The sequence below is a fragment of the Dermacentor andersoni genome, chromosome 8, assembly GCF_023375885.2.
Source record: "Dermacentor andersoni chromosome 8, qqDerAnde1_hic_scaffold, whole genome shotgun sequence".
Taxonomy (NCBI): Eukaryota; Metazoa; Arthropoda; class Arachnida; order Ixodida; family Ixodidae; genus Dermacentor; species Dermacentor andersoni.
In genome coordinates this window covers 114,215,295-114,235,985 of record NC_092821.1, presented here as the reverse complement: position 1 = coordinate 114,235,985, position 20,691 = coordinate 114,215,295, and the positions used below count along the sequence as shown (strand labels likewise).

The 20,691-nt window shown below is 48.0% G+C and overlaps 1 protein-coding gene across 1 annotated transcript in view; it reads right to left on the bottom strand.

The window, feature by feature from the left end:
• Nucleotides 1-737: 737 nt before the first annotated feature.
• Nucleotides 738-20,691, bottom strand: part of dimm (basic helix-loop-helix family member dimmed) — a 30,318-nt gene continuing 10,364 nt past the window's right edge. Inside the window, exon 3 of the mRNA XM_050177046.3 lies at nt 738-18,803. Within this exon, the coding sequence (XP_050033003.1) occupies nt 18,561-18,803 (243 nt within the window). The 3' untranslated portion in view covers nt 738-18,560. The remainder of the gene's footprint in view (nt 18,804-20,691) is intronic.

The window sequence follows — 20,691 nt, the reverse complement described above, 5'->3', positions numbered from 1 at the left end:
TTCTTCTACTATTTCTGCAACGCTCATCAGCCTCAGCTTCTGCGATCGCATACTTTGGCTTAGAAATCGAAAAGCCCTAATCTTCTTTTTTTTTTCTTGTTAGAGCTTCGTCACGTCGTTGTAGGTGGAGCTTATGACGTCATGCACAATCCATAATTCATGCGTCTCGCATTTCAATAAATGCCAGTGGGAATTTTGAGTTGGCGTTTTCTTGTGCCGGTGCTTTGTGTCGGAGCCTAATTGTGTACAGCGCCTAGAAGATGTGATTGATGACGATGAGCGATTGCGTACGCTTTAGAAGGAGGGGGGGGGGGTCGAACAAATAAAAAAAGCGAGGTAATCTGCCATACTGCTCACCATTTGAGGTAGTGTCAAGCAGTGCTTGACGCTTGCTGGCTAAAAAAAAAAAAACTTTTTATAGAGTGCTAAGATGATCGAGGCGTGCAGAATTTTATCCGCACGCCGTGGGGCAGTAGTCTCGCACGATCAATTTCGGGGATACCGTCGCGTTCGCGAGATTTCGCGTGACTCGGCAACGACCACCTCGAAGTACACGGCCGACAGCATTCATGGCAGCGTGAGAAGATAGCAAGCTTGGCACGGTGCCAGCCAGCAATGCTGTCTACCATGTATGCCGAGGCGTCCGGTGCCCAGTCACGCGAAATCTCGTGAAAGTGACGGGTATTCCCGATGGTGATCGCGCGCAAACACCGACCCCGATTGTCAGAGGACACAAAGAGCTTCGAAACATTTTTATTTGACAACAGCAAATATCTTCCAAGAAACTGGAACAACACGTCTTTTCTGCATGTCCATATACGGCATTCTGTATATAGGTAGTTGTATATATATATATACCCATGTGTAGATATATGTATATATATATAATTATATATAATATACACTATACCGGTACGATGTGGAAGGAACGCCGTCTCACCACTATAGAAATATATGTCAACAAATGGGACAGACCCATAGAAAATATATATATTACTCTCTGCGGTTGCGTCATATCAAGAAATGTTGTCTCGTGTGTTTCTAGTCGTTTCAAGTGTTTTGTCGTTTTTTTTCGTGTTTTTTTCTTCAATCTTTCATCGTCGTCTTTCTATACTTTCGTTCTCTTTGTGTGAAGCGGATAAAAAAAAAATAGTCGAGGTTTGGGGGACGTGGGAAGGTGACATGTGTTCATTTCTCACGCGAACGCGCAATAAAAAAATGCATATGTTTATAAAAGAAATCAAACAAACAAGCAAACAGACAACATAAACGAACAAATAGCAGCAGCGGCAACAACAACAGCAACAACATGAAAGCTCACACATGCACACTTCGTACATGAAGCCACACTCGCATGAAAAAAAAAAGAAAAAGGAAAACCTACCAACTACGCAACGATTCATATCGTACATATATCTCTCGTGTAAGGCCAAACGAATCGAGAACGCTGACACAGCGGACATATCTGTTATGCGAGAAATTCAAGACGCCTCTCGATTCAGAGAGATACGAGCAAAGTCGAAGGACTGGGCAGCGAAGGCAACGCCATCTTACGAAATTGATCGCAAACTAGGTTTAAAGTAAGCCTTGTCCCCTTACGGAACCTTATTCATACAGGCTAGCTGCTATGACGTCTATCAACTCTGTAAGAAGTACGTGAACCTATGTCACGGCTAATAATGTCGACCGGTATGACAGGGTTGCTAATGTCGACAGTTGTTTACCCACTGGAATGTCAAGGAACAGATCGTTTAAGGCGCGCGGATCATATATAAACCGGATGAAACAGATATGTGAGATATATTGTCAATAGTACGTCTGTAGGAAGTCGATGAAGTCTGATAGAAGTCTGGAAGGGTATCTAGATTGCCTAAACTTAGTTTCATAACTTGAGAGAACGTTCTCGAGGCAAAGTTCATGCCCCACAATTTGATTCAGACAAAATCAGAAATACAAAAAAATACCGTGTTATTTAAGAATGGATTTAAAACGTAAGCGCTACCGCTACGGCCGTCATCCAGTTGCCATCTGCATAGCAGAGAATGCGCGGTGACATGCATGATTCGTTAATATGCATGAGAGTAGGTAATCGCAAAGCTAACTTGTCAACGCTGTTTCAAGCACTATAGCCTTCATAAAGATAAGGCCTTATATTCTGTAGACGTTCTGTAGACGTTCTGTAGACTTCCCGCTGACCGTACTGCTTTGTTATGGGCTTGGTAACCTCTGTATACCGTCCACAGAGATGAGCGGCATTAACACGCCTGGTTTCCTTCGGTCTACTGTGTACCCCTGAATTCGGAGCGGGTCGTTCGTGGCAACTCTACAGACACTAAGCGACAAAAAAAATTATAATGTCGTTAGTCCACGGGAAGTCTGCATATAGAAAATCTTAAGACTTCACAACACAATGCGTCTGTAATTTTATTTCAATGGACTGTTAAAATAAACATCTCTGAGGGAGCCGCCAGGTGGAGTACTTGAAGCTTTTATACAGAACGATCGTCAGTCGAAGCGATCGGTCTTCTGGCGCCTATTATGCAAAGCAGTGCCAGAACGTTTTAGTTAGTCTGTGGCGTCGCAGATAACGAAGACGGCATTGAGTGCCTCACTCTCACATTATTTCTAAACTTGCGGGAGCTGGGTTTGCACGAGCCCATCTTTCGCAACCTAACTCGCTCTCTCAAGGCGCACTGCGCAGTGGATTCTCATCCGTCACGGAGGCCAAGCCGCGGTTATGCGTTTCTCTCCCGTTTGCCCGCTGTCTAACGTTGGGCTGGAACCGGTGTGTAACAATGGCCCCAGGAGCGCACAATAGACCATAGATGTTCAAGCACTGATGTTCGCAGCGGCTGGCAGAGCGAGGGGGACAGCGGGGAAAGGGTCCGCGAAAGAAGTTGTTCCATTGTCGCCGAACGAAGGGGAGAATCTATTCTCGGAGGACAAGGCGGTTTGGGTGAGGACGCCGAGTGAAACGTGCTCGCCTCTTACGTGGCTCTTCTTTGCTAAGTCACCTTGCGAAATTGCGGCCTCTGTTTTATGAGGTTTCGCGATGTTGCTGCGTTCCCTCGCATGTCTTCTGCAAGCATTTTGCAAGAACACTCCGAAAAGTGATCGCTCAAACAAATCAGCAAGAAAAACGACGGGGTCGGGGGGGGGGGGGGGGCTGAGGGAAAGCTTTTTGGCAGTGGAAGGTGCGAGATTAACCAGACAAATAACGTACAGTGATGAACAACTGAAGGAGTTGCAATTCGAGTGGGTGTTGCCTTTGGGACGCTCCGCTGTGTGAGTCAAATAGCTTACGCCAAAGGTGCTCTATGACGGCCATATGAAACTCGAACGGGAGAGGGTAAAACGCCTCTTTCTAGCAAATAGAAAGAAAAATAAACGCAGAAGTCGGAGTCACGCCGATATAGTGTAAACTGGAGAAGGTAGCGACGAAAGAACGCGTTCTACCGAAAGCTCGACGAGTCATTCAAGTGTCGCGCCATAATGGAAGCCAGGTTTCGCGTGACCTCTAAGTGAGATAACTCTGCCGCCACCACGGGCATAAAAACGAAGGGACGCAGACAAAAACGTCAGTATCACGTCAGGTCGCATCTGCTCAGCTACGCCAGTCAGACGCGTTTTGGCACATTAAAAGTCCTCTGAAAGGGGCGAGTAATGACACGGAACAATGATCCCACAGTGGAACGTAGGTCTAGGGGCATTGCTATGAAAGTGAGAGAGAGAGAGAGAAAACACACGTGGGCGAGGTGAAACTGCAATGACGCGTGGCATCTGTCCTTCCTTTAGAACTTGCGATCCCAATCCTCGTCCGACACTTTTTTTTGTGCGTGTCGTCTTTCAGGCAGGAGGACCACGTAAGAAAATCAACGATTAAAGATTAACGTCCTGTGACCTTCAATTTCTGCACTTCACTGGAAAAGCCTACCGCTCCTCTCCGCCGGAACAAATAAAGGGCGGGTAAATGAAACTCTGCCTGAAGCAAGTGTCTCCCTCTGGCGACGTAAGATGACGACGTAAGGTGTCTTAGACGCCGAACCTATTTCGATAAACGCTCCGAGCTTCTAGAAAGAAAAAAGAAAACGAGTTGAAAAGAAATAACTCTGGTTTCGCTAAGAGACCGCTTGGAATAGTTACGGAACTGAAAATGAAGAAACACTCGTGATAATCGCTTTTGTCCGAAACCACAAGGGCAACACGCCCAAGAAAAAAATTAAGAAAGGAAGAACACGCTAAAGTTAGAAAGACAGCCGAGTTAGCAATTACCATTAATGTTAAAAGAAGGCAAGCAAGCTTCTCTGGCAAGGGAATGTCACGACATGTATAATTTTTTCAAACTTTGAAACGACAAATGAAGAATAAAAGAAAATGTACGGAAGCTTCAAGAGTGAACGGACTCTTGTCGCATTTCGAGTGAGCCGACGTCCTATGTAAGAGGTCAGGATAAGAAAGAAAGCCCAAAAGTACGACAGGAAGCCAGCGAAAAGAAGGTAGCGTCGCTTTACACAGCCGCAGCGATGCGTGGCTCGTTCGATTCAGCCTTTCTCGAGTCCTTGCGCGCGCGAACATGTGGTTTTCCGCAGCGGTAGGCGACCTCCAGAGTGACAGCTGGTGCGTTCAACAGCAGTGCCGCACAACAATGCAAGCTTCCGCGCAGCCGGATGTGCTGCTTCGACTTCGGGGTATCGACTCGAAAGAATTTCCCGTACTGTCTCTATACAGTGCGCGTAGCCGGTAGGATGAGTGTTTGGTAGTGCGTTCGGAACGCAGGAATGTTGGGGAGCTTTAGTGCCTTGCCGATATCTACGCGCGTCGTAACGTTACATTACTTGGAAATAGGAATTGGATAGGGCCGGGGTTGATTTAACGTTTCAGGCCTGGCCGTATTTGATTCCTAGTCGGTGCTAATGCAAGGTTTTGATGTGAGCGGAAGCTTATTTGCGGTTCACCAAATCTTTCCAACATAACGGCGTTCCGATCGCACTGCCAGCTCCGTGCTACGAGCTCCACGCACAGTATATATACTTCGGCGTATAAATACGAAATAGCCCATGTCCGGCACGTCTTAAGGCCGATATTGTGCTAACAGGTGCTTATTAGGAAGGGTTAGAGAAACGCAAGTTTTGGAGCATATTTACTCCCCGGTTATGAGGCAGCACATAGAAATTGTTGCCCAGGCAAGGTGAGGCACGTAGCCTCGTCTTCGGCATGTGGCCCCAGGGGGAATCTCAGGTTGTGTTATTTGCCTATCCCGGAATCCCACTCGTATCGCATCTAGGAAGATTACGTATAAGACAATTTTGGAAAGCGTAATTATCTCACGATACTCCGCCGCGTACACTTCATATCCGACTAAAGGATAGAAGCTACGTGTCCAGATTTTCATCGCTAGGAAACAGGGCATGCAGTAAACCGCTCACGTAACGACATCCTACAGTTGCGCTGAGCTAAAACTCCCTGTGAAGTTTTTCAAGCAGCGGTTTACACAATATGAATTGCCTGCTGCGCCACACAAAAAGCTTGAGGAAAGAGAGAGGAAGATAGATGAGTGTGAACCCAGTTACGGAGCAGTTTGCGCTGTGGTCTCAGAGACCTTGCGCATGCGCAAAGCACTTGAAGGGGCACTGTACAGAGGAAACCAAACGTCAGGCCCGTTGCTCAGGTTCCCCGTCATCTAAAACTCTCTACGAGCGGCGAGAACGCAGAATAGAAGTGGTTATCATCTGAAGCGACTTTCCGTCGTATACGTAAAAGCGTCCTTGCCAGTTCGCTGCCCAGCCCTAGCCTGGAAATGATCGTTGTGAAGCTGGAACACAGACCGGCAGTCCGTCGCTTCGATTACTTTCGAGACACCGCGCTTTCAGTAAACAGTCGTGATTCTGAGAAATGCATATGAACACGTACACTCGCGTACAAGAGAATCGGCGTTACAATATCTGGGCAATCACATTCACAGTTCGCGGCAGAAACGGCAGTGGGTCTGTTTCGGACGCATCTAACGCTTGTTGATCAGGGTGTGGGCGTGCGACAAACAGTGTTGCTTGTGAGAGAGGTTCGTGATCGGTTTCCCCTAAAGAAGACAGCATGTAATAAAACAAAACTTAGCACAGCAGTTGGCTGTGCGCGCGTATAGTGCATTACCGCCGGTTGACGATCGACAGAAGCACACAAGTTCCCAATGACGCCAAACTGTGAAAAGGTGACTGCTTCGCCAAAAGTTCTACAAAGCACCGCCACACACTGCAGCATACTCGCGCGCGACGTCATCATGACACGTCTTGGACAAATTATGACGTTGCAGGGGTGCTCGCTTAGACACGGCTTAAATCGGTCCTGTTTTAGAACCACCTGTATGCCTTCTGCGGCACTCAAACAATATGTTGGAGGTCCTATGAGCCAATCAAGGGGCAAACACGATGGTTCAATTCAACGTCGTAGCGGAATAGCACTGTCGGGGATAGCAATCCAAGTACGTTACACGCCAAGACGGCTCGATGACGTCGTGCCGAGATTCACAAAGTTGATCTGTCTTTCGCCCATGCGCCCACAAGATACGTGTCCGACTTCAAGCAAGAAACACAGGCATATAATTTACGGCACAGGTTTGATGAAGGCATCGCCAGCCTCTCAAAAGTGGCGCTCAACGTGGGGTCGAACGCTATTTTAGCACGCTTCCGTAGCAACTGATGATTCACATACTCTGTCTGATGCACAACAGACAAAAATACATGCACTGCAAGTTTTCACTTCAAGAACTCACTAGCGTAACGACAGCCACTGTCGCTTTGACACGAAAAGCCGCGCGAAAACAACGTATGCGCTAACGTATGACAAGGAAAGCGCTTGGCTACGAATTGTCAGATTGAGATTTCTCATATTACAGTGCTTACGCAAGCGTTAACGCGAAAACGCAAAACCTTTCAGTGTGCGCGAGGTGAAAAAGAAAGCTGCTTCCCAGAAAACTTTCTCCCTTAAAACTTTGTACAGCGTCTGCGCTGCGCCGTTCAATCGACCAATCACGAGACAAGCGAAAGCTGCGTCTGAACCGTGCCCAGCAATTCACACGGCGACTGTTACAGCGGCACATTGACCCGGGTGCCGCAAACTTCGGCGTCGCCAACGTTCGGCGAAAGACCGAAGCAGCGACGCGACGGCGGCGACAACGAGGCGGTCAAACGGGGGGCGAATCCCTTCGAACGCCTTTACACAACAAGCAACTGGCACAAGCCTCCCGGCTTAGACGAGCATGGCGACTCGCCTTCGCGACTTCGGTCGAGTGCGAACGACGGCGTGACATTCGCTTCCCTACGCCGAAAAATGTGGGAAGCGCAAACACTGGCGCCGTTGAGAAGCGAGAAGAGGTCGAGGAGGTTACACGTCGGAAATGACGTCACCGTATACTCATCGTGACGTCACTCGGAGGGACAGAGGCGGGCGACAACAGTTATCGCGGCGGACGTCGATTACAGGACCGTCGCTTTGTTCCTGACAACACTGATTTCTTGCGCTCGCTTGCTGACTTACAAGGGCAAGTGTCAATTCTCTATCTCTCTGTCTTTCTCTCTCTATCGATTACCGGATATTTCACGTATACGGGACACAGTGCACGCTACTTTACAGATTATTGATATACGCTTTTTTTTCTTTTAAAGTCAAAATATCTGCACTCCTGTTTAGCGCCGACTTGCCGGACAAAATTGATTCAAGTAACTAGGAATCAAGAAACACGCTCTGAGCAATTAGCTTACAAGGTGGTTAAAGAAAAGCAACTGCTTCATGTACTGTTTTCAAAGTGCTCGATCGAGAAATTGCCAGAATGTAGGAGTGTTCGGTCCATCCGGGTCGGAACAAAGGTCTAACTCAGACGTGTGAAGAACATCAGTGGAAACTAAAACGGCCGGAAAGGTCACAGCACGATATTTTCCATTCGCATAGTATAAAGATAAAAGCTGTTCTAGCCACCACGCTCAGGCTTGACCTTATAAAGCGAAGATAACACCGCGTTTGTTAGAAATCTCAGCATCCCCCAGTCGCGAATGTAAAACCGTTTCTCTGACTTCTCTGACATGTCCTCGGAGCGTTTCGATTAGGTGAGTTCTACGCAAATACAATAGGTTGAGTTCGATTCTCGAAACCCAAAGTTGGAATTCAAATTGAGCACCAATTTTCTTTTCGTGAGCCTTCCTCCGCCTTGGGGGATTTTTGCAGAGCCAATTTGCTGAAAATATTCCGGCACCTCGAGTTGTCGAGTAATTTCGCAATCGCTAGTCCTATGACAATTTCCTTTGCTCGATGGCAACTGTACCAATCAGACGACGGTACCAGTTTCGACATCTCGGACAAGTGCGAAACGTTCTGCAAATGGGAAGTTTTGTTTCCGAGAATCAGGTTCAGGCTCATTTTGTGCCATCGTGGACCACCTAAAAAAAAAAGGAGCACGAAAATTTAATCATGGGAACAATAAATGTAAGAATTTTGTCGATGGGTACTTCATCCGAGGGCCCAATTTGACAGTCGCTGCAATGAGTGGAGTGAAAGTTTTCGAAGTTCTTCAAGTCAAGTATGCTAACGCCTCTTCTGCTCGAGAAAATAAATTCCCTGTTTTATAGCCCTAATACGAATTTCGCCATTTTTTGGTTTTCATTCGTCCACGATAACACTTCTTTTGTTATATGCTTGTATAGAGATTCCCCAAAATTTCGAGATTTTGGAAGATTTATTTTCCGCAGATCTATAGGTGAGTTTCAGGTAGTTTAATGAAAAAAAAAAAAAAGAAACGCGCTCCTTGAGCCGATGCTGCACCGTGAGAGTAAAGTGCTGGCTATATTGTGTCGTAGCAGAGTGGAGCTCACTTAGACATTTATCTGATTCAAAGAAATTTCGAAACTGCTTTAACGCAACTTTTTCAGAAAATGACGTACGTGCATTGCCAAATTTTCATTTGAAGGCTTTTTGTCGGCCGTCAGAAACATTTCGGTAAAAGAGCGACTCATCTTGCGTGTGCTAGCGTTGTGACAGGATGCGGTCACAATACGGCGCTGCGCTCCGAAAGATTCGTCAAACGACAGCTGGCTACAATGCGTCGCTGACTGCGAGGGAGGAAACACGCTACAGCTACGACCGCCGAACACCGACACGAGTAGAATTCAGGAAAAATACGGCGAGTAGGTCCCACAAAGGCGGCATTTACAGAATGCTTTTTTTAGACTGTTGCTCGTCTGACGTGATATGCTGATTGCCAAAGGCAAGTACTTGAAGAACGGGACAAATACGGGCAGAGTTAGCGTACAGCACAACGATCCCTGCTGGAAGTTCGCTGACAGAATTCACTGTCCCCAACGATAAAACAGAGATTCTACGTGGATATAATCAGTGCACACCGACGTAGAGAACACGATCTGAGTGAGGTTCAGGAAGGAATTGTCAACGAGGTGAACGGCAGAGGTGACGTACATTAGACTCTGGGCTGAAGTGACTGCGTTGATTGGCTTGGTTGTCAAGCAAAGCGGGCACCCACACACGTTGGTCGAAGAAGCCGCTTCACGACTGGCCGAAGTGATTGACAGACGTCAAAGCTGACAGACAGTGATTAGTCTCATGATTAATCGTCAAGAAATCGGACACCTTCCTACGGCACCATGTTTAGTTCCTTTCGTGTTCATCTGTGTACCCTTCTCGAAGACAACTGCCCCCAATAAAAAAAAAGAACATGTTTACTAAAAGCTAGAATCCCTGCAGAGCTTGGTCCTTTCAAATCTTGCCGCGTCCCCTGAGCCGTTCAGCGAGCGCCGAACTCGATTCACGCCAGGGTGGCACATCACATGGTGCGTCGAGCCAGCCATCTCGGGGCTGCGTTTGTCTGTGATTGACGTTCGAACTCTTAGACGGTTGTACTGGACCAGGTCGTCGTGAGGATCCCACTGGTCTTACTACGTCGCCCGACCACTAGATGCCGTCTCACTTCAAAGCTCGCAGTCGCAATGGACAACTCGTCTGACAAGTGTACGCTGCGCTGCGTCTAAATCAAAAGTCCTGACAAAACACAGCTGCGCAGCCGCTATGTAAAACGGCCTGCTACTACCGCCATATACTACGTAACCTAGATCCCAGTTTGCAGAGACCACAAAAAGAAAGTTCCGCACGACTGTCGAAGGCGTTTTCCTTTTTTTTTGTCATTTGTACACCCTCCACCGCACCCTAAACTCGACAGAGAAGAAAGCCTGATCCTCAGACGCCTGCAAAGTAATACGTACACGCACGGAATGATAATGCATCGCCTCTACCCGACGCTCTACGGATACCTCTGCCCGCTCTGCAACGTACCCGACACTCTGGCACACTTGCTCCTGGAATGCCCGTGGCAGGAAGGCAGCGAAATGCAACCAGAGACGCACGCAAAACGAGCAATAGAAGCAAACGACCTATTCGAAAAGTGGGAGGCCAAGCTAACCCTCGGGGACCTGGAAGACCAACGACAACTCGTCGCCAGGGCCAAGAGGGCAGTCGAAGCCAGAGGGTTCCTGGACTAAGGAGCCTTCCCACCTTAGGGTGATACCCGTCCTCGCTCGGGACACTGTTTCGTACAATAAACGTTTCTTTCTCTCTCTCTCTCTCTCATTTGTACACGATGCGCCTTGTGCGAAACAAGCGGTAGCTTCTAAGGGACTTCCCATTCGGCCGGCACAGTGTCATTCTTGACCATAACGCGAGGGATCTTGCGCATCCCTTTCCTGCAAACGAACTTTGAGAAATAAGAAACAATTAAAGTACACGGTAGTCTCTACGAATGCACCTGGACTGGTGTGCAAGTTTGGAGGAGGTTCCCGCTTGCGCGTCGAAAAATACGCAGTTAGGCTTCGTTGATTTATCGTGCCCTGTCTTGGGTCTCCCTTGTCTTTTTCACTGTGGATGACGCTCACGCGAAGTAATTCTCTTTTGTATAACGCTTGTTTAAATGTGCTGCTACAGCTGCGGTTTCCTTGCGTGCCAGAAACAGAGGTGAACGCCAGATTGAAAGTAACAATAGGACGTCCCTGCCCGATTCGCAGAGAACAATACGGGGAAAGGAAGCGTTGACAGAAGCTGGCAAATCTGTGAACCCATAGTAATGGCACGTTACCTACAACGAACACCTGAGATTAGAGCTTCAGGACAATGAAATAAAACATAAAAAGCGTGACCTATCCTGACAAAAACCACTTCGTTATATTTCTCATTGTCTCCGTTATATATATATTTTTCAATAGTTAACGTAAAAACAGAGGAGTCGCTGGGATATTTTCCACCAGAACTTCTCTAGCGAGACCGGTTGGTAGTCGAACAGAATATTTATGAAAGAAGCATTCTATACGATTGTCACATAGCATGCTAAGGCCTTGTATTAGTGTCTACAGGAATTTAACAATTGGTGTATTACCTAGAATTAAAAAAAAACATTTTGCACGAGCCCATTTCTAGACTGGTCGCCCATGGGCCAAAATGGTAGCTACGTAAACTCTGGCTTAAGAACGAATAAAACTCTAACTGTGGTTATAGTAACCGTTGCGTTAGAAGACCTGTCAAAGCAAAGATAACTCTTTTTTTCTCTTTACTACCCTTTTTGATTCTCGACACACTAAAAATTGCTAATTCAAAGCCTACGTCTCGTAAATGAGTCCAGTGGAATTCTCACTTTCTCAGTTTATTTTTATCACGCCATTTTCTTGTACTGTCATGTGACAACCAAATGTGGAAAAAGACCGACGAAATAAAAAGCCATTCAAACATCTCCAACGTCGTCAAATAAATCAAATCAAATATTTCTAGCGCTCAACAGTTGCTCGAGAACCATCGTTGAGTTGCTCGTGAACAATCGTAAACCTTTCCAGCGAGCTGTTGGTCCAATATGAGAAGCCTGCTTTCTTAGTATCCGTTGGTTTCACCATACCCTCGCGCTGAACGATTCCGCACTTAGCTGTGTCGCTAATGTTCAATCCCTGAACGTCGCACGTCATCTGACCACAAAATGTCGATGAAAAAGCCGGCACCAAAGATTCCTGTCATTTCAATATCAATCGATCAACGCTCATGCAAGGTTGGCTGACACCGAGCTGGCTTGAAGACCGAGACTTCCTCTTCATCGATTCTTATCTTTGAACGGGACTTCGTTTCTGAAAACGTGGATACCTCACCGCTATAGCTGACGCTTATGAGCGCTTCGCGATTCGATACTAAGCAAAAACCTCACTGCCGTTGTCGCATCTTTCCGTCAGGAGCTCCGCTACGACTACTTTGCGTCCAGCTTCTTCCAAAACAAAGCGTCCCCAAAAAAGGAAGGCGCGTCCGCGAAGAGTATCAATAGATGGAATGTATTGAGCAGAAAAACAAGAAAACAGAAACTGCGCCTGTGCCCTCATTCGCAAGACTGACACTATCACCGAATTCTGGAAGTAGTTAAGGAAGCTACACGGGCATCTATGCGGATGTTGAACGTCTAGCCAGAGGAGCTAAATTATGCGGCTGAAACGAAGAAAAAAAAAGTAAATAACAGATCGGAACTTTGATAACAGCTTGCTTTGTAAGAATGCGTGGGAGATCACGTGATAGGTACCGTGGCTACAAAGGTTATCAGAGGACGAGGCTTACGAGGTGCACTGCACATCTACTTCATCTTTTTAAACATCTCTCACGGGGTTTAGCGGGACACCAGCGCGAGCGCCAGATGGCGCCAGGAAACATCCTTCCACAAGACGGCAAGACGGAGAGGGATTTGTCTTGTGCCAGGTCACGGGAAGAATGACGGAATGTGATGGACAGAACCGAATCGTAAGAAAAAAACAGTATGCACCACGTCTACAACTACGGGCAACCGCGAAGGGCGCGGACATGGAGCAAGACTACCGGCATGCGACTCGACGCGACGTCGCCAGTACGCATGCGCCAACTATACCGTACGGACGACGGACACAATATACGAAGGTCAGCAGGTACTCTTTTCTTTTCCTATGCGTAGGGCCGATATAAGAATGAAATGGACGTCAGAGGAGGTCGGAGGACATCTAGTCTTGGAAGAGGGTTTTGTAAGGATAATGGGAACGAGCACGTGTCATTAGGGCGAGTAGCTATCGATGTTTGAAACGGAGCAACGTTGGCACGAGACATGGTTTGAACAGTCGTGTGCTTTATTTAGCACGGTTTGGTCACCTCTTTCACGCAGAGGTCACTCCCCTCTCCTCTTCGCAGGGTAGCAAGGCGGACTCCTTTCCAATTATGCCCCACACTTACTCGCCTCTGCCGAAGTGCGGCTGCCAGGCGGTTGCAAACAATTCTAACTATACCTTACCACCGAGTATGTTACGGCAGGCCGGTGTCTTTGCCTGCTTACAGCGTTCATACTCTTCATCTATCATTGATCGAAAAACAAACATGAAATTCTGCCTGAGGGCCGAGAGCGTCACTGCTCGGGCAGAGAGCGAAGGGGTTTGAGTGAAGGCTTACACCCTCGTGTTCTCAAGCGTTCTTCAATTCGGAAGCTCTTGCTCCACTGCGCCGAGTTTAGCACAGCAGCAGCCCGTCTACTTGATAAGAAACTACCCTTCACAATAATTGCCGTGGAGCGTCAATTAAGCGTAGTGACCCCTGTCCTCGAAGGGTGACGCTGCAATCCGATTTCCCGAGCCGAGGTGCACTTTGGAGTGGAGGAACGTTCCAGAATACGGAGGTAACAACGACGCCTTGTCCCCTGAAGACCATCCGAGCTCTCCAGTAGGTTTCGCTCGGGGCACCGTGAAGAGACGCCGCAGAGTTGTGGCAAGTTTTTCTCCACACGAGCGAATTCTTGCAACATGCAGTTGGAGGTCTCGCCGTGGCAGTTGCATTCGACCCGACTTTATGAAAAAGTTCACCAGAGTGGCGGCTGTGCTCTCTTACTTCGCGATGACCAGCGAATGCGCAACTGCGCGTGGCAGTCAAACGGAACGTCTACGGCGTGTGTGTGTGCCTTGGAACTTTCTTTTTTTAACCCCGCATCTTGGAATGGACGTAGCACATGCTTGAACATCGCATGCAATAAGCCCGCTATGTTCCGACGAGGAGCGTTAACCAACTTGTGCCATGTCCGAATCCGTCGCTGCTAGGCGGGATCTAGGCGCGCCGCTCGGAGAGAACACCTACATTTTACGATAGTGTGCCAAGGTTTAAACCGGTACACAACACTGCTACGACTAAATACGGTAGGTTAGGCCCTTGGATGCCTGCATAAGCGAGAGTATGGACGACTGACTGGAAGCATCGGAGTGGATGGCGGAGGGAAAAGGGGGCAAGGGGGCGCGGGAGAGGGGGCGGAGCAGCAAAGCTAAACTTGCATAGTCACAGCTTTCACACCAATCGAGTAATATACAACACTCACGTTAACACAGAGCGACGCAACCTGAGACGACACGAGCACACCACGCTGAATGCGCGGCGAAACAAAGACTGAGAAAAAAGAAAAGAAAAAAGAGGAGAACAACTGAAACAAGAGCAAAAATGCTTGAGAGACCACAGGAACTAACTATGCACAGTCCTTTCACTGACGTAACTTTCCGAGTAGCGTGCGCACGCGCGTACGTGAGCGGCTCCCCCGAGTGGCGTCGATTGTCAGTCAGCCCCGTGGTATAATAAAATTCGGTTCCCTCGCAGACGACAGAGATTTGATTGCCGAAAGCGAACGATAACATCGGCAGCACGCCATTGCAAAGACGTTTCGGCGGTGGTGGCAAATCGGAGAGCCATGCACGCTGCACTCTGTGCGCAGAGAACAGCGGCGTCAGCACCAAAGCGCGCAGTGCGGATGCCTCAGAAACGTGACGTCAGCACAACTTGCCAAAGTCAGCCGAGGTCAAGCGGGAAGGTCGAGGCCTATACGTCTGCACGTCAGTAGGACCAGAAGACTGTGTTCGTCTGCGGTCATAGGCACACACTTCTGGAACAGCTGGGTCACGGTTGTTAAAGAAGTGCGTGCCGTCTGCTACAGAGCGCATAGCCTTACGTCATCTGTCAAGACCAAGAAAACGGCGGCTAGCGAAACGAGCCGTCATGGTATAGCCTGCGGGAAATCTGGCGCATTCGTTTAACTAAAAAGACAGCCTCTCGGTTAAGCATCGAGAGTCGTCTGCTCCGCAGCAGCTGGTCTTATGTCAGCGCCATCTTAGGGACCGTTCCAATACTCTCTTGGGCTCACTCTTAGTTAATGTAACTACATTCACTCAAATTCTCCTTCCCAAACAACTCGACAATCCCTCAAACACACGTTGGCACAGGAAACAACATCCTCATCATCATCTCGCATCACCTCAGGCATCCCGTAAACAAAATAAAAAGCTCCGAACGTTTTGTGTTCACAGAATCATCACCGCACACAGCAAACAAATGTCCAGCGACGACCGGCTGCATGACAATAAAAGATACCATCGATAGTCATCAATGTTCGGCAAGGTGCCCTTCGAAATCTAGTGACGCAGTAGTGAGTATATGTCAATAAAAAGAAAAAAGAAAAAGCAATAACTTAGAACCGTTGTTAAGGGAACGGCCCCATCTTCTCGCACCTTTTTCCGATACCACTTGGCCTGGACATTCTCGAACAAAGCAAACTGGGCGTGGCGTTGTCACGTAAAGAAAATGGAGACATCCGCACTGCATGCTTTCAACTGTTTCTGTCGGCCTCTGGAAACACCCCAGCGAATGCCGTACGACACTCTTCGAAGAGGGCGCCACCGATAGGTTTCACAGCAAACTTCAAAAAAGTGAAACTAGAGCAAGGAAAAAAAAAAATAAAGGAAACACTGAGTCCCCAAGGCAAAACAATATCGGACGCGAAGCAATTGTCGCTTTAAAAATCTTTCGCAGTCCGGAAACGTGGTGAACGAAAGTAAGGATGATGAAGAGAGAGATAAAAAAAAATGAATATGCACGACACTTGTCCCAGACACTCAAGCGTGCGCATGCTAGCGCTGATTACTGCAACAACATTCTCTCCTCGCTCGGAGAATGTTCTTGTACACAACGACAACAACAGCAAAAAAGGAAACTGTACAGGGCTTCTTTTTTTTATCAAGTAGAAAAATAACATCTTCCCCTCTGTCGTGTACTATCGAAAGCAGTCACGAACGCTTGCCGACGTGGAGCCAAAAATAAACGCGACAATTGTGGAGGGTGAGCCGAGCCGTACGGCCTCATCGACATGATCGTCGCGCATCGACGCGCGATCGAACACATCGACTCGAAACTGAAGAAGCGACGTCGCCCGATATAGGCTGGGTCGATGACGATGCCTGCTTATGGCAGCTCCTAGAGCCTAAGATAAAAAAAAAATTACTCTGGCGCTACGATCTTTCAGCTTATCGACATCAGCGAGCAAGAAATCGGGAAAGAAAATTTGTACGATAAGATTAAGATTAGTGCCTTGACTTTTTTTATGCCCGAGCTGGCTGACGGAATAGAAAAAAAAACAAAAAAAACATGCAGGAACAAATATTTGCAACAAGGCCACTCATGACGCATCTGCTGCAAAAAATAAAGAAAGGTTACAATAATCTGGAAACGACTTATTACGTTGTAACGAAATGCGAAGGCGCGATCCAGCAGGGGCGACACAGGGACTGTCCACCCTCCAAAATCAATAGGGTTTTGAACCTGATGGTTGTCAACTGGCCAGTGGTCGAGATAAACGAGACACGTTTTGAGTATTGGTGGAAGACAAAAGCTGGGAAGAGATGGGGATGGGATCGTCAACGGGGTATAGATAACTGTTCAGGAAACTTCCTTTACAGCAGCAACGGCTACACGAGGCAAGCAGATGGTATTTCATTTTTTCAACTTGATTCACACAAACGCGCTTTATGCGGCGTGATAATTTTCACTACGGCTACTTTTGGACCCGTGCTCCTGAAATTGTGCGAACGCTTCGTTTGGTTGATTGTTCAGGCAGGTTTTGCGATAATAAAGAAAATTCAAGAGACACACTAAGAACGCGAACAAAAAAAAAAGGCGATCGTGATAAGATAAAAAGAGGAACCTCCGGTTGTCCCCGACGCATACTCTTCAGAAATACATATATGTTGGCACCATGAACCTTGAGCCACCAAGAGTGCATACACGACCTAAATTCCGCGACACGTATGATCTCGTGAGGTAAAAAAAGAAAAGAAATACGAATTTCTATTTACAGGCGAGAGAACGCTGTCTTGACATCTGCTTGTTCAATACATTCGATCATGTCATTATTCTGCACGCGTGCTTACGTCACCGGATACATCCGTTGAGGAAAGCAGTTGGAACGATCAGCCCGGAAAATGAGATGCGTCAATAGCTGCAGCTTCCCGAAAAAAAAAAAAATAGTGAAATCAATCAGCCTACAAAAAAAAAAAAAAACTAACTGCTACACTCACATGCACGACTGCCTGTCGTTAACAATGGCAACCTTGTTATTTCACAATCAAGGCTTTATGACGAAGGAAAAAAAAAAAAACACATGACTTCTATATTCAGCGTTATGTATCTGTTGGGCGAGATAAACGATTTCGGCCTTCGTAAATACTCTTCGCGCCTAACAACCATTGATAGGGGAAAAAAAACTTACAACAATCAATATCCCGGCATCGCTCACCGCGTTCCACGGTATGAACATCTCACAACATAATAAATACAGCGACGCCAGAGTTCGGAGCTCATCGAATGTCGAGTTCCTTTGCTGAGACCACGTTCCAGAACACCACTGCTGCGTAGGAAAGATGCACTTGTGAACCCTTCGACAGGAGCCTCAAAGGCTTTTAACTGCTCAGTCCACAACACTGGCTGACGAAACACAGTACTCGGCGCACTAACAACCATCCGGTATAAAGTTCCCACAATGCGGTTTCACAACGTCTGGCTCGAAGCAAAAACGAAATATTTCCTTCAGAACCGGTGTATAACTGGAGAGGTTTCCTGACGTCCGGATTCTCAGCGACGTCTCCCTTACTGAAACCATCACGCGCTTATTAAGGTGTCCCACACTGCACTAACTTGCGCGATCACCAAAGACACGACTACTACTGGGCGGGTTTAAGCCGCGGATTCTGCAGTTAAACAGACGAGAGTTTCGCCAGCGAGACGAGTCCACGCCCACGCACGTAATAAGCGGCGCCCAGTACGCGACTTTGTCGTCTGCCACCCCACAGCCTTACCAGACGACAAGTTAATCTGAAGCGCGGAATACAACGAACCAGGGGTGTTTCCAGAGTTTGCCGCCAGTGAAACCAGATGGCGCCCCAACTAAGGTGCCTCGTCAAGTGCATCCTCTACAGAGGTCCGCACAGCAGCGGTGAACGATGCATAGCGAGATTTGCCTACTAGAAGAACAAGAGTGACACTGTCGGATGGCCGCCGTCGCGACAAAGTCCAACCCTCGCGATGTCCCGGACACCCTTAGCAAGCAGCGGTGGCGTGACTCAACGTAGTGGCTTGGCTTGGCTTCTTTTGGCTTGGAGGCGGCGGCGGCTCGGTTGCGATGACTGGTGGTAGTGGTGGCCGTGGCGACAGCGGCGGTGCAAGGGCGCTCAGGGGGCGCCACCGTCGCTGACAGATAGGTCGTCCTCCTTGAGGTCGTCTTCGTCGATGTCGTCCTCTTCGTCATCGTGCAGCGGAAGCTCGGCTGGGCAGAACTGGTACGGCTTGGGGTCGCCGCGTATGTCACAGATGACATTCGTGAGCGCCATGATGTAGTTCTTGGCCAGCGTGAGCGTCTCGATCTTGGATAGTTTGCGCTCCATGGCCACGTGAGGGATCACCTCGCGTAATGCCTGCATAAACGAAAGAAAGAATGATGCGGTGGTATTGTGGAGGTGCATCGCACTGTTAGTAATACGCGGTTACTTGGCATTGAGGAAGGCCACTGGGGCCCAGAGGTTTGTTGCTGTCAACAATTGTTTATGAATGCGAGCGTATAGACAACCTACCGGCAGCTGTCCCAAGACGCAGTTAAAAAATTGAGGCTACCCATTTCGTCAACAACACGGAGACACAAATACCAACAGCACGCAAACAAACTAAGTCTGCAAACGAAACGGACATCAAACAAGGCAAGAACTAAAGCTAACCAATCCATATGCACTGTAACAAGCCAGTACATTATATACCAACAAAATATTCTATTGTGCCGCTGTTTTTATATTCTTCTTTATCCATTACCGTGCTCCGCACCAGCCACCTTACCACGGGTTCTGTCCTCTCCTACGTTAACTGACTGAACACGTTCCTTGCATAACCGTGAATAATTAGAGGTTTGTGTGCACCATGCAAGAAAAACGCTATTGTGCACGTATGCACTGGTGTACCAGGAGTCCTGAAAAGATACACAACAGAATGTACAAATCAAATCAGTTAGTGTCCTCAAAACGCTTCTGCGGGGCTGTCAAAGCACATGTCTGTTCAGCGTGGCATGTCGACGGGCCAAGTGGTAATTTGGTTATAGAGAAATCAGGCCTGTCCAAATAGCTCAACTCGCGCACATAGACTCGCCGTCGAGAACATGGCGGACGGTTCATGAGAAACTGTTCCACAGAAGCGTCTGGGGCGTCACAATAGAAGCAATCGGAGGTCGTCTTCGTTCTCGGGGTGAAAATTTCGGTCGAAACCATCGATATAAAGATTCTCAATGATAGCGTTACTTTCTTTCAAATCCACTGACATTCTCCTTAGTGACGTTTTATGCAAGCCACCAAAGAAGGGACACGTTCGCCGGACATTCGAGAAGAGTGGCGTGAACCCACCACGTGACCTACGCGACCGCGGATAACACTGTCTAAGGAATCGGCCTGCTTTACTAGACAGACACGCGAAACCCCGCGGAGGAAGGAAAATAAAACTTCGTTTTAATAAAGGAATTATGCGCTCAAAGCCGTACGTTTGTTGCAGAGAGGCTGTTTAGACAGCATCTGTTGCGTTTCCAGAATTATCCGCCAGAGCCCGCAAGCAAGCTTCACGCCTCCCTAAATTTCTAAAAGACACTGATCTGCGTCAAGGTACCCCAGTGGTATTTCAAGAGACGTTCAAGTAAAGCCCTCGCCGGCCTCAATCGCCGGCGTAAACCCGCCTGTAGCTACAACACACCAAGACCACGATATATCATCTGTTGTTCATTTGCGAAATTGCGTAGATAACAGAGCCCTTCACAGGGACATTTGTTAACACAATGACTATACGAGTCAATATGCCGTACGCGTCCCTTCGTTTTCGTGGTCAGAAACCAAACATCGTCGCAGAAAAGATACGCATAAAATGGTGGGAGCGAATCAGCGAGTGAGCGTTAACTTCACGCCTGTTAAAGCGAAGCCTTTTCCTCCAACTTTCCCACTGTTGGTGGGAACTGCTAGATAGCTAGCTAGCTAGCTAGCTACCTAGCTAGCCGAGTGCCGTTTTGCCGAATGGCCCTTGCTGAATGCGTGGGTCTCATTGAAAGTAATGCAGCCGTCATGCCGACATGGTCGCTCCCTCAACGTCATCACGCCGTATACCCGTCGTACCATTGTCAGCCCTGCCGACTCCTCGCCACAGCCTTGGGTGATTGGCACGTAACGGACGTAGTGCAACCAAAGACCGGAAATTGAAGGAAAAGAAGCGGCGGCCCTTGCTCAATGCGTGGGTCACGCTGAAGATAATGCCGTCATCAAGCCGTCTTCATCGTCGTCG